This window comes from Eublepharis macularius, chromosome 3 (assembly GCF_028583425.1).
Source record: "Eublepharis macularius isolate TG4126 chromosome 3, MPM_Emac_v1.0, whole genome shotgun sequence".
Lineage (NCBI taxonomy): Eukaryota > Metazoa > Chordata > Lepidosauria > Squamata > Eublepharidae > Eublepharis > Eublepharis macularius.
Genome location: NC_072792.1, coordinates 40181782 through 40196439, shown reverse-complemented (window position 1 = coordinate 40196439; position 14658 = coordinate 40181782). Strand labels below are relative to the sequence as shown.

General features: G+C 43.0%; 1 protein-coding gene across 1 annotated transcript in view; it reads left to right on the top strand.

The window, feature by feature from the left end:
• The window catches only part of LOC129326197 (maestro heat-like repeat-containing protein family member 6), a 49202-nt gene extending 38546 nt beyond the window's left edge, over positions 1-10656 (top strand). Inside the window, exons 10-14 of the mRNA XM_054974363.1 lie at positions 1075-1230; positions 3101-3196; positions 6589-6691; positions 7888-7953; positions 10631-10656. Coding sequence (XP_054830338.1) covers positions 1075-1230; positions 3101-3196; positions 6589-6691; positions 7888-7953; positions 10631-10656 — 447 coding nt within the window. The remainder of the gene's footprint in view (positions 1-1074; positions 1231-3100; positions 3197-6588; positions 6692-7887; positions 7954-10630) is intronic.
• Positions 10657-14658: the final 4002 nt, after the last annotated feature.

Sequence of the window (14658 nt, the reverse complement as noted above, 5' to 3'; positions counted from 1 at the left end):
AATCCATACAAATGGGGAGCCAGAAGGAGAAGCAGGGGGATACAGGGGAAAATTCTGTGCCCGTTCCTTTTTTCCCTTGCCCCCATCATAAATTGATTTCAGGAAGGTGGCTTGGCTACTGATCCTGATCCTGCCACCACCCCTCTCACTGCTTCCCACAATTGCTTCAGCAGCCAGGGAAGCCAAGCCTATTTGCATACCCACTTTATCCCTCAAATATTTTCTGTCTTTCTCACACACACTGTGATTTTTTCTGAACTGGAAGGGGCTGTCCACCTTTTTACCTTTCCAAATCCCCTCTGCTTTTTTGCTTTCAGAGTCCACATGCAAATGCTAAACATTACAAATAGATAGAAAAGTGCATATACTGCTCTCTTATCTGCAATTGAGTGATATAGCTGTGTTCACACCTACATTGATAAATTACGTTCTCCTTCTGCAAGAAAAGCAGTTCCCAGAGAAACATCTGTAGCAGGCACACTCTATAGAACTCTAGACATATCTGGATTTAAACTTAAACTGTATTCCCATTCCGTCTCCTGTGGAAACATAGTTCTTTAAGGGAATGTCAAGGTTCTCTATTAGCTCCTTTCACAATCTACAGCCCCCAAGATTCTTTGGTGGTATCGGGCACACTGATGCTTAAAGTGGAACAACTATATGCTTTTCAAGCATTAGAAGCAGAGTACCCTTCAGTTTTTACACATTACAGAGTAGAGTGTATGGCCTTCACAGCAGAGGGTAGAAATGTCATCAGCAGGCGTTTATTTAACAAAGCAACAGATACACTCAGACCAGGGCAATCTGATTTTTGCCTATCCATATCGATAAGGAAAGTCAAGACGTGTTAATTTGTTTGCCTAACCCCCAATTACATTGAATCTCAAAAGCAGAAGCCACACTGCAGCAAAGTAATAGCTTAAAAAAAAAAACATGTGTTTGAGTCTCTCTACAATTCTCTACATATGGGGATCCTGGAAAATGATCAACGGATTCCTCCTTTCAAGGGTAGGGATCACTCTGAAGTCTCACAAGAAAGGCCGTTCAGTAAAAGTCTTCCTCTTTCATTCCCAGGGGAGGGTCAAGGTATGCTGTGCTGCAAATCAGTTGTTTCAAGTCCTCCTTAAGAACCCAGATTTGAAAGATAAACCCCTTATGCAGGACCAAGTTCTCAACAGTATCGTCCCATTGTTGCTGAACATGCAGGATCAGCATCCAGAAGTGGTCAAGGTAAATACCGTATTCAAAATGACTCAATCCTACAGTATTGAAAATAGTGTCAGGGGATGACAATAGTACCAGTACAAAGGCAGAACTAGCCCTCCTGTGGTGCTTGAGCTAGCGAGCGAGAGTGGTGTAGGGGTTATGCTCCAGAGTAGAGGCTGAATCCACACTTACCAGCACAGCACTAAACAGGCAGAATGAGAGCATCTTTCTGGCACGTTTTATGATGTCATCGCGCCATGATGCCGCTTTTGTGGTGCGATGATGTCTTAAAACCTGCCAGAAAGACGCTCTCACTCCACCTGTTTAGCGCTGTGCCGGTAAGTGTGGATTTTCCCAGGGTCTGGGAGACCCAGGTTCAAATCACCACTCTGCCATGAAAGCTCGCCATGAAATGTTACTTAGTAATGTTACACAGTTATAAATACTAAACACGAAAATCAAAATAAAGTTGTTAGGTGCTGAGGAGGGGGGGGAGTAGTTATTTGCACAAAAAAATACAATACTCTTCGAAGTAGGTCCCTCTTCAAAAAGTCTGAGGATCTCTGCCTTGAGCAAAACCACCCTCTCTCAGTTTCATAGCAATTTCATTCATTGCTATAACTCTATTCATTGCTATAACTCCAGCCTTCCTTGAAGGACTGTTGTACAGATCAATGAGACAATATAAATAAATAAATAAATAAATAAATAAATAAATAAATAAATAAATAAATAAATAAATAAATAAGTCTATTGGACACATGAACCCCAGCTTGGTCCTGAAGAAAGCAATTTCTGAACAACTTAGAAGCAAAATGTGTAAAGGATTGGTTCCCACGAGAGATGAAAGGTGCGACATCAAGGAGGAGGGGCCGTGAGTGACTCAAAGGTAGAGCATCTGCTTTGCCCACAGAAGGTCATAGGTTCAGTCCCCCAGGCTCTCCAGTCAAAAGGATCCAGTTGTAGGAAATATGAAAAACGTCTCCCTGAGACCCTGGAAAGTTGCTGCCAGTCAAAGCAGACCTTCATACCCATGGTCTGACTCAGTATAAACCTACTTCAAGAGCTCATGTGTATTCAGATGATTACACCAGCAGCATATTAGGAGTTAGAGAGCAGCAGCTAATTTACACATATTTACTACAACATATTATAATTAATTACAGTGTCATTTGAAGCAATGCGGTGTTATTTAAATGCCTTTTCCCTATTCTGGAATTGTTAAAAGCAAATAGGAAATTGGGTAAAAAGCTTGCTGCTGGGTTTGGAAATAACAACACCATGATAATGCAGGGCTTCTTATTGCTTTGAGTTTTGGAGATAGATTACCATCATGATTTTAAGTTTAGCTCTGTAATTGTAAGAGCATGATGCCTCCTTTGCAAAATGAAATTGGTAAGTCTCCTAACAGCAGTTACTAAAAGAATCAAGTGCACTACACTCAGCAGGAAACACATTGTATACATTTGCTGTGGATTGTTAAAGCATGATCTGTATTTCTTCAATCTATGATGTATTTGCCTTCATTCAAAAATTTTTTTTTTATCAGCTGTAGATCTGCATACTCTGCAATCGCATGAATTGGGAGCCTGGCAACCATGTGTAATGGGAGCACGCATTCCCAGTGATGCACCCAATGTGTGTGATTGCTGTATCATGTAAATTGGGCAATGTGTGGATTCTCCCTGCCTCCAAACACAAGAACCAGTATAAGCACGGAAAATCCATGTGTTGCCCGATGTATGCAATCACACATATTGGGTACATTGTAGGGTCCAGGCTCTCACAATATGTGTGTTTAGCAGGCTCTCATTTCTGATTAATATAATGTCAGCCCAGACCTTCTGTCTTCCTATTTGGGGAGGAAATTTCTTTACCTGCTTTTGTTTTACAGAGTTGTAGAGAGAGCTTAAAACAGTGCAAGATCTTCTTGGGATGGACTGTAAATGACAGCCAGGGGGACTCTTGGAATTTCACCTGCAAGCATCTTGTGAGGCCACTCTTACACTCTGATGTGTTCCATTCATTACTTTCTGTGATTTCAAATATCAGCAAAAATGAGGGAGTGGGGGGGGGCAACAATGTGAGGCATGTAATGTATGCCACTTGCCATGCCTCTTTCACTACTGCAACAGCCTACAAACTTCTCCTTATAGAATAGTCCACTGATGCCACTTTTCAGCAAGAATGCTGAAGAAGGAAGGTCAGCATTGTCCATCGTAGCTGTGCATTATGGGAATGACACACAAGATTGAACATGTGCCTCAATACTCCGCAGATATATCACTTATATACGTGGTCAGTTCTTGCCTTCCAATGTCACCTGGAGCACACCTTGGTTAAGGGAGAAAAGATGTATTCCTACATACATACACAGATCTAAAGCTGTTGCTCTGAAATTTGCATATCTCACAAGGAACCTCTATGAGCCAAGCTACAAGTGATGCCTTACACAGGTTGGACACTGGTCAGCTTACCTCAAGTTTTGATGGGAAATGTAGGTGTCCTGGTTTTACAGCTTGGCTCTCCATTACAGCTGCAAGACCAGGATGCCTACATTTCCCATCAAAACTTGAGGGAAGCTGACAAGTGTGCAACCTGTGTAAGGCGTCACTTGTAGCTTAGCTCTCAGTCTGGAGTTCAATACCAGACTGAACAGACTAGGGCAGGGTATGTTTAGGGGCTAGGGAATATATCATCCAATAACTATGGGGTACCAAAACTGCATATCTATCAGGGAATCTTAAACGTCTTAAACGTCTTAAACGTTTTAAACGTCAGCGACAACAAATACAGGCCCCTGGGCTAGGGTTGCCCATTCTGAGTTAGGAAATTTCTGGAGATTGGGGGATGGGCTCTGAGGAGGCCTCAGTTTCTGAGGGGAGGGCCTCAGCAAAGTATAAAGCCATACAGACTACCCTCCAAAGCAGTCATTTTCTCTAGGGCGCTTTCCAAATCTCATACTTTGGAAATGTAGCTGGTCTTTAAGGAGCTATTGGGCCCAGATCACGGTTTTCTCTGGAGGAACTGATCTCTGTAGCTGGAATTTCAGGAGGTCTCCAGGCCACACTTGGAGGTTGGTAGCCCTACTCTGGGCCAAATCTCTCTGTCTCTCTTAGTATGTTAATTAGTTAGTATATTTTTATCCCACTTCTCTCCACAATGGGGACCCAAAGCAATTTACAATATATATATATATATTAAACAAATGTACATTAAACAGTTTTAAAAACACAAGACAAAAAGTAGGCATCGCATGGCTGTGATCCATGGGCCAAGATCCCTTAGTCTCTTGTCCACCAGCTTGCATTCCCAGCAGGATATAGAGACACAGTTAGCCTAGACATCCCCATCTGGTAGCCATCTTCCCTTAAGACCCACTTCTACACAGGCACATATATAGATTGGCCAATCCAAGCAAAACATCTGTAGCAGCATGATTTTCCAAGAGATCGATATGCTCTGCCTGCAGGGGACTATTGGGGCCCTGGCCCTCTACCTTTTCCTCTCTCAAGAAATCTTATTGCTGGCCTCTTATGTAGGGAGGGGGGGGAAGCTTCAAGCCAAGTTTGTTGTTGTTTGGAAGAAGACTTGATGTGTTGTTGATATTTTACAATCTGGACTTTAGATTGGTTTGCTTGAAAATTTGAGTGCCACTATATAGTGGAGGTTTGCACTAAGACATCAATATGAAAACCAAAGGTATCACAATGCCTACACCAAAGTACAACCCACCAGTATGGATGTCCTCAGCAAAATCAGCCCAAAGCCCTCTTGAATAATATGGGCCGTTTCCACACGGCTTAACTAATTCTGCAAAATAGCAAAATCTTGTGCAAAATCTCACGAGAAGACGCTGTTATCACGCGAGAAGACGCTGTTATCGCACGAGAAGATGCGATAACAGCGTCTTCTTGCGAGATTTCGTGCTAGATTTCACTATTTTGCAGAATAAGGTAAGCTGTGTGGAAACGGCCATGGACTTACATGCCTTTCCGAAAGCTGAAAAGAAAAGTGCCTCTCAAACCATTTTTGGGGATCCATTCCTCAGAGCAGAGACAGTAGAAAACCTCTTGCATGGGTTAGGTGTAAGGCAAGCCAGTGATAATGATAAGACTGACAAAGGAAGTGATGAATCAACCAAGTCTGGTTCACACCACAAGCAACCCAGATGGCTGCTTGGGGGACCAAACTAGACAGGAGTGGCAACAGGGAGGACAGATACAAAGAAGCACAGGGGAAGGCATGCACTTTCTCCTCTGCTGTTACTGATTTGGGATCTCTCAAAGGAAATGCCTTTTTACCTGCCTTAGATTGCCCCTTGGCAGCATGAGAGGAGCAATGCATGTTCTTTCAGACCACTGCTGCCCATACACAGCTTGCTCTGGCCCTGGAGTCTAAGCAAAGCTGGTACATGCAGGAAGAGGCAGTTTTCCATCTGTTGAGTCCCAAGCCATGAAGGGCTTTAAACATATACATACAAAGACAGCAAAAATAGCTTCAGATTAGGATCCATGCTTCACAGGAAGCTGAAAAGACAAAATTAAATGCTGACTCACAAAAATTTCTAATGGATCCCTACTAGGGTTGCCAGGTCTCCTGAACCACCCGGGCAGGAGGTCGGAGGCCCGGCACCTACCTTATGGCTTCCCATCTTGGCCTGCATGATGACGTTACTTCCTGGACATCATTTCACGGATCACATGCTGCCCTGAGAGCACTCCCGCGCTCTCCAGGGGGCCGAATCAGGCCCAAATCACCCCAAATAAAGATGCTGCAGAGTGCGGGAATGCTCCTGTGATCTGCAGCAGCCCGATTTGCATGAGGGGGGAGATATATATATGTGAATATCTCTTTGTGGGGCAATATCCCATCACTCACTTGGTGCAGGATATACCACCTTTCCATACACACATATATGTGTGTAGCAGAGTACACAGTGAAGTCCAGTGAGAAGAAATATAATTTAAGATAAGTTTGTTTAGTTGAAAAACTTCATTTAAAAACTATTTACAATAATATAAACAACAAACGGAGAGAAACGTTCATGTCTTGTACAGGAGAGAGAGAGAGAGAGAGTTTCAGCAACAGACATTTTTCAACTGACACAGTACATAACAGAATCTTCACTCACAGCAGGGAGGGGATAGGTCAGCAGCTACAGATAAACAAACTATACAAAGTATCAAACCTTTCACTCTGCAAGCAGTCTGTACATTCAAATTAGGCCACAGTGTTTCATTCCTACAATTTGGGCTGATTTGGGCAGATTTGGGCCAAATCAGCTGGAATCCGGACCAAATCCAGCCAAATCTGGACTGAATCCCGCCAAATCCGATGTAGGTGGTCTTTGTGACTCATATCAAAATATTTGCTTTCTAGGTGAAGGAGTACCCAGGAAAACTAAGGAACTTTCTGTACCAAGCACAAGATTATAGCCAAAATCCACGAAAGTCTTCAAGTACCATAGCCAACATGTTTATAAGTAAATAGAACCACTTTTTCTCTACCCCTTTCTTAAATACTGCCATAACCCTACTACTGTGCTTAGCAACAGGAAGAGCTAATCCAAATTTGCTCTATGACTTCTCAATTCATTAATCCAGCTCACATTCAAAAACAACTTGTTAAAGGTTTCTCTTTCCTTGGTGTTTGCCTCAGTTCCTTTAGATCAGTGCCCTATGGGCTCATGAGAGACCTTAGCATATCACATATTGATCTGATCAAAAGATGAGTAATGGTGAATCTGTGAGGAACAGATTGACCAGTGTTCAACATAAGTGCTCTTCCCCAGCTGTTTGCAGAGAAGTGCCGAGTATGTTCTAGAGCGCACTGTCAATTCATGTAGAACCTCATAAACTTGGTTGCTGCTCCACATAAATGAGGAGTATACTTCAGAATATATCCTGGAATCTTTTGAAATTATCAAGGAGTTCCTTAACAGAGTAATCCATGTGAGAAAAGTACCATGGAAGTGGAAGGGTTGAAAACTACTGCTTTAGACTTTCCCACAAAATACTGTCTCATTGTCATGTTCTGTCTAGGAGTCAATCAGATTCTCAGGGATAGCATCCATAATTCTAAAACTCCCTTCTCAGGGATGCTTTTCAGGCCTACTCTGTTCAGGGTTAGTATCAAGGCTTGGTATGGTAGAACATCTGCCTGTGGCTTTGCAAAGGCCAATTGCTGACTGGAGATACCTGGATTATCCACTTATACCACGAATGGGAAATTGGTCCAGAGGCCCCATTTCATGCTAGGAAGAGGTATATGGTGCAGAGCATGACTCATTTGCACTCAGCCCTTGCCCATATTGAGGAGAGAGCATGGGAGAATTGCTATGGGTTGTCAGGTTCAGACTGGGAAATTCCTGGAGATTTTGTGGGTGGAGCCAGAAGAGGGGGGGGTTGGGTGGGAAATGGATTATTGTCCTGCTGCTTTGTTTTATTTTTTAAAACTACATTTTGCTTTATGTTTATTTATAGTTCTGCTGTAAACAGTTTAGGTTTTAAACCAATAAATATATCTTAAGCTTAGTCCTCCAGCTAGCAACCTGGGTCATTGCCCAAGGTGGTGGCAAAACATAAATAGGACCAATTGTCACCAGAAAGTGTGAGAAAATGAAACTGAATCCAGTGTCAATGGCCCTTTTTATTTACGTTCAGTATGGCATATCTCTAGGCTGCATCTTCGAACACATGGAATCTGGCTTTGTGCAGAAGGAAGAAGTTGACATCTTGCGGCAAGGTAAATATTAATTTATGCCAGTTTATAAGCTATCTGAATTGCCTTGTCTTACAGGATTTGATTGTCTATCACTGTCTGCCCAGAAAAGAATGGAAATCAAACAAACAAGTGGGGGACCCACAAGTACTTGTGGGGAACATCTCATTTCCCTCTCCCCCACCATGACCTCCTTCCCTTCCTTGCCCCCCATAGCCTCTCCCCCCTTTCCTGTTTCCTTCTCTTTTTCCCACCCACCTTTATGCACCCCTGTCTTCAGTCTTCTCCCTCCTCCCCAGCAGCCTCCCCACTGTGGCCCAGATGCATGGTGCCAGCTGAGCCATCCAGTTGCATAGTGGAGAACCTGCAAGGACTTGCTGGGGGTATTTAACTATCCCCTACATTCCCTTATCCATACTGTTTCCTCTTTCCCTCCTCCTGGCAGCATCTATATGCTCTCCTTTCCTTACATCCTTCGCTCCTTCAACTTCACTAAACTTCTTTTATCTGTCCCTCATGTTCATCTATGGTTATTAATTTGCTTCATTTGCATACAGCCTTTCTCCATAATGGGGACTCAAAGCAGCATACATCATTATCCTTGCCTCCATTCTATCCTTACAACAACCCTGATAGGTTAGGCTGAGAGTGTGCGACTGGATCAAAGTCATCCAGTAAGCTTCCACAGCAGAATGGTGATTTGAACCAGATCCTACACTTAAACTCTAATCATTAAAATACACTGTTATGAGGTGAGGCTGTTGAACAGTAACAAGCATTAGGGCCTGTGTGAGTCACACAAATCATGTGGTATCAAGTCACCCAGTGGTTGCTTCTGGTCCTGGCCCCAGTGAGTCCTCCCTCAAAGGCCAAAACAACCCTGGAAAGGGTCCTGCTCGCTCCCCCCCCCCCCGCCTTTTATTGACAAAAACCAAGCCCAGAATACTGGCTAAACTGTTATAATTGTCCAGCAACAGCCACTGAGGTAATCTGGTTAAAACTAAAGGTGCTCCTTTTATCAGTTTGGGTTTTTTTAAAATCTCCTAATGTATTTTTTTAGATTTCAGATTGTTCTGCAAATCTGGGGCATTTTTCAGGTGTAGAAAGATCTGTTTTGCCCATTCATGGCTCTAATTTCCAAATTTAAGTATCCTCAGATCAGAGCCATGGCTATTAGTATATAAGATCTGAGACTTATAGAGAAATCTGTCTCAACCAATCTATACTCAAATTGGTACATAAAATACACTTTATTGTATCTTTTGGCTCTGCCATGTTCATTTACGGATTCATAGGAATTCTTCTCCATATGTCCCTGGATTCTTTCTTGTGACATGGTATGGTATCTGCACCATATGTTGAATTTCAGCCATGACAATGTCCTTGGAGATTGTAAAGAGAATTTCAGTAGAAAGTCATAATTGCACATCAGAGAGGAGACACGGAGCTTGTGTATCTTCACTTGCAAAACTAATGTTGCTCTCTCATTCCCATCTTATTTCCATAAAAGCATGCACATGAAAACACTCACTCACAATGTAGCCTTGTTCACTTGACATATTGAGCGTGAAAATATAGCACAAGTGAGGAGCAGGAACAAGTAGGCCTAATGCAACCACGGGTACACACATCCAGATTGTACTTGCATAGGTTGGATGAACATAATTAAAACATGGCTTTTCCAGACATTCATGATAACAGGATTAGATCTTTATGGATTAGATCCTACCCAGAATTTCTGTGGGTGCAAGGAGGTACAATTTTTAACGGTGCCTTCCTTCCACAGGAGACCTCTGATTACTCCCATGCCATTTCTGCCCCCCATCACAGGAACACAATTTTGGGAGGGAAAGGTAGGCAAATCAGCAAAAATTCCCTCCTCCTTGAGTGCGTGGAAACTCTAGGGATCCAAGCCTACATGTGTACACACTGTACATCAGTAGACACTGTACTTGCACTCTGAAAATTGCATGTTCTTGTTTCCACTCCTCTCTATGCATGTTATTTTCACTGTGGATATGCTGACTGAACAGAGCTGTCTCTTTCATACACAGCGATGCACAAACATTTAGCATCCCCTATATCTACCGCATACCCACTCTTATCTTTAAATTGAGATTCTCTACACTCCAGCATGGCATGCTCCTTAGTTAATCTGACCTTGTCCAGAACTTATGGTGTAAGTGTCAGGGTTAAAAACTGGGTTATCGCTGCATTACATTGTTGATCTTCCCTTTGCTTCTCTGTTCCAGCTTTCAGGTCTTTTCCACCAGGAAAAGAGCATTCTGTCCCGATCGTCCCTATTGTCATAACTCCAAAATCAATGAAAGTATGCAAGCATTGCCCAGTATTACTCCGATGTTTCTGCTATTTCTCACGGTAAGTTTGGCTTCAATCTGTTGTTGTGTGGAAATGAAGAATTGGATGACAACAGTTACAATGCCTTTCAGCAAAAAGAACGAAACGTGTACAAATGCAAGTAACAATATTGAGTGGGGAAATGCAGTGGGTAGCATTTGCAGTACTGAAAATATTTAGAATTGATATCAGTTTTGTAACACATTGAAGAAATTTCCCTCTTCTTGGAGCATCCTGAAAAAATTGTGTGTGTGTGTGTGTGTGTGTGTGTGTGTGTGTGTGTTTTACCTCTACTAACAACCTAATAATGCTTCTGTTTCTTGTGATCTTTTCTGCCTTACAGATCCCATAGGTGATTTCAGTATCTGAAGCTAATATCCTTCTGAATAAAGTGGACTATATGAAACATCACCAGGAGGTGTTATTGTTGAATTCATGTCTGATATTAGACAGCCTTGCCACTAGAATTTGGTAGGAAAGTAGCATTGAACTTGTTAGGGGAAAAGTGGACCATTCAGCGCGTTGTATTCGAGAGGGGTAGCCATGTTAGCCTCCGCTACTTTAAAAGTTGACAAATTTATTGCGACACATGAAGCATATCATCATTGGATATACTTCACACATCTGACAAAGCTGCCTCTGGCCCACAGTAAATTTATAACATATTAAATCTGTTATTCTTTAAGGTGCAACAATTTACATTTTGCTACACTGTCCTGCTATCCTGTTTTAAGATTCTCTCGTTTTAATACCATCATGTTATATAGTCATCAAAACTGCATCCTTAAGAAAGAAGCATTTAAAATCCCCTTCCAGATGCTGCTTTGCTACTGACCAACAGAAAAGAGAGAGAAATTTCTCGTGGGAATCAAACCAAGAATTAATATACTTTTTATATGATATTATAAGGTAATTTCAAAGGCAATTGCAAGAAAATTATACAAACTGTTTATATACAGCCAATAAAGATGTCCAGAGAGTCTATCATCTGTGTGTATTCCTTAATGTGTATTCCTTATATCACGGTGTGCAGATGAGTCTTCACAAAGTCTTCTCATATAAATTCAGCTAAACAGCTTCTCATATGCATTCAGCTTGGAATATAATCACAAAAGTCTTCTCATATAAATTCAGCTAAACAGCTTATCATATACATTGCCACGCCCAATCTGGGGCCGGCTACAAACAGATTTCGTCCCCTTCTTCAGGGGCGTGGTTTATAGCTGTAAAAAACAACATTCTTACTTTAATATACAATAACCAACATTTAAGTATTATTGCAATCCCCCAAGCGGAACTGACCTGTTGTATTCATACAGCATAGGGTATTTGAATCAATAATTATAGTGGAAACGTGTGTCTCCAGTATCACAGTCACAGCAGCTGTATCTTCTCCTGCTTGTGGCCAAACCCTTCAACTGCGGTTTAAATCACATACTCATTATCCAATCTCAAAACTTTAAAGCAACATAACTGATTATAAAAAACAATTCAATGATAGTTCCGTATTGAGGCCGTGCGGTCTGATCGTCTGCAGAAAGACAATCCAAAATGCTTCCCTCCTCAGTAGCTTAATTTGATTTGCATGTCCCTTAGTTACAACCTCCAGTACCGCTACTTTAAAGGAATTTTCTTCATGACGATGCTCGATAAAATGTTGTACCAGGGGTGCTTCCATTACTCTGTGTCTAATTCTAGACATATGTTCAAAGATCCTAGTTTTCAATGGTCTTATCGTACAACCCACATAAAAAAGAGCGCAGGGACATTCAAGTAAGTATATCACACCCGATGTGTAACATGATGCAAAGTGTTTAACTGTCAGTTTCCGTTCCTTAACAAAAATCTCCTTCCCCTCTAACATAAATTTACACAAAGTACATCGGCCACATTTAAAATTTCCCACAGGTAATGATGTTTCCTGAAGTTGAGTGCGCATCATAGCATGAACTAAATCATCCCTTAGGCTCCTGGATCTTCGTAAACCACATAACGGTGGTTGTTCACATCCCGCAATCTCCTCAATAAGGGGCCAATGGCGAGCTACGATTCTTTTAATTTTATATGCTAAGGGTGTGTAGTCCAATGCCCATCTAATTCTTTGATCTGGTAGGGCTTCCCGAGTCTGAAATAGTACAGATCTATCTATAGCTCTAGCCTTAGAAAAGGCTTGAGATATAATTTTAGATGGGTAACCTCTATTAGTAAACATTCGTTCCATCTGCCTACCATCCCTGTCGAAATCAGTTATTGTGGTGGAATTCCGTCTGATACGCAAAAATTGGCCATATGGTATATTTTGTCTAAGGTGCCGGGGATGGAAGGAACCAAATTCCAAATATGAATTCTGATCTGTCTCTTTACTGTAGGTTCTGACCTGTATCTTTTGGAAGGCATCCCGATATGTAACTACATCCAAAAAATTAATTTGGTTGGGGTCTGACCGCCAGGTGAATTTAACATTCGCATCCCGTTCATTAAGCCATTTACAAAAATCCGGTATCTGGGCAGCTCCCTGAAATAAAAAATATAAATCATCCAGATATCTACAAAAGAAAACAATATTACCCCTGAAAGGCAGAAAAGAGGGCTGGGAACTGTTTGGTAAGGATGTACTCCCCTACCCCAAAATCTACTTTTCTTATGCTGCTTTTTGCTTGGGAAAATGAAAGTTATAATAATTTCCCCCTTCCTTTGAGTCCTCGCTTTGAATATGTGGACATAACAACTCTGCTGTATGAGACCAATGTAATACAGCATTTTATTTCCCTCAGCAGTCAACCAGATGCTCTCTAGAAAGGGCGTCTGATCTCCAACCAGCCTTCAGCTTGGCCTCTCCCCCCACACACACACTTTAAATAGGGACAACTATACAGTTGCCTGTTTAATGAGGACAAAAAGGAATTTTACCCTTTGGAAAACTGAGTCTCAGATCACCATGGATTTTCACCTTCCTCATAATAGAAACTTAGAAACATAGAATCATACAGCTGGAATATATTGTCGAAGGCTTTCACGGCCGGAGAGCAATGGTTGTTGTGGATTTTCCGGGCTGTATAGCCATGGTCTTGGCATTGTACTTCCTGACGTTTCGCCAGCAGCTGTGGCTGGCATCTTCAGAGGTGTGGCACCAAAAGACAGAGATCTCTCGGTGTCATAGTGTGGAAAAGATGTTGGCAGGTCATTTATATCTACTCAGGAGGGGTGGGGTTGGGCTGAGTCATCCTGTAAGAGTTTCCCAGGGTGTGGAATGCTAATGGCGGGAGGCTTCACTGTATCCTGAGGAGGTTCTTTTGCATATGGATTGGTGCTTGATGTGCTAATCTTCTCTGCAGGGCTATTGTCGGGTATAGAGTGTTTTGTTAGCCTGGTGTTTTTCAGGACTGGAAACCATGCTGTATTCATTCTTAAAGTCTCTTCTTTCCTGTTCAAATTGTGCTTATGCTTATGAATTTCAATGGCTTCCCTGTGCAGTCTGACAAAGTAGTTGGAAGTGTTGTCAAGTATTTTAGTGTCCTGGAATAGGATACTGTGTCCTGTTTGAGTTAGGCTATGTTCAGCCACTGCTGATTTTTCAGGATGGCCAAGTCTGCAGTATCTTTCATGTTCTTTTATTCTTGTCTGGATGCTGAAGCCCTGGGCTAGGGTTGCCAGATCCCTTTAGTCCCCTGGTGGGGGACTGGGAACCCAGCACTCACCCTCCATGGCGATCGGTGTCCCTTCTAGCATGCGTGCTATGCATGCACGTGTGCACTCCCGGCGCGTGTGATGATGTCACTTCCAGGAAGTGATGGCATCATGTGGGTCAAAGGGCAGCTCCGTGTGCGCTCCTGCACTTGCCAAAGGGCTGAATTTCCCCCCATGGGCCCAATTCAGTGTGAAATGGACCTGTTACAGGCACACCGTGCCGCCCGGGGGTGTGCCGTGCCACCCTGGGGTGTGCTGCACTGCCGGGGGGCGTGCCATGCTGCCGGGGGTGCCACGCCACTGAGGGGATGCCACGCCACTGGGAAGGTGCTGCGCCACCGGGGCGCCCTGGGGGCATTCCCCCTGCTGGCCAGGTAAGTGGGGTTGGGGGAGGAGGTGGGAACAGGGGATCCCCCGCCCCGGGCAGCCCTACCCTGGGCAAAAATACAAGATGAGGCCCCAGAATCACTGCAACCCCATCAGGCCCCCTGCCATGCCTGTCTCCTGCCATCAGGTCCATACAAGGGGCAGCCCTAATCTGTATGAGGTAAAGAAGGAGTCATTGCTGTTCCAGGAGGGGCAGATGTGAATGGCTGCTGCTGCTGCACAAGCTGCTCTGTCAGGGGGGCAGGGCTGGGACAGTTGAGGACCCCAATGAGGGGTTTGGGGCAACAGTCCAGTTAA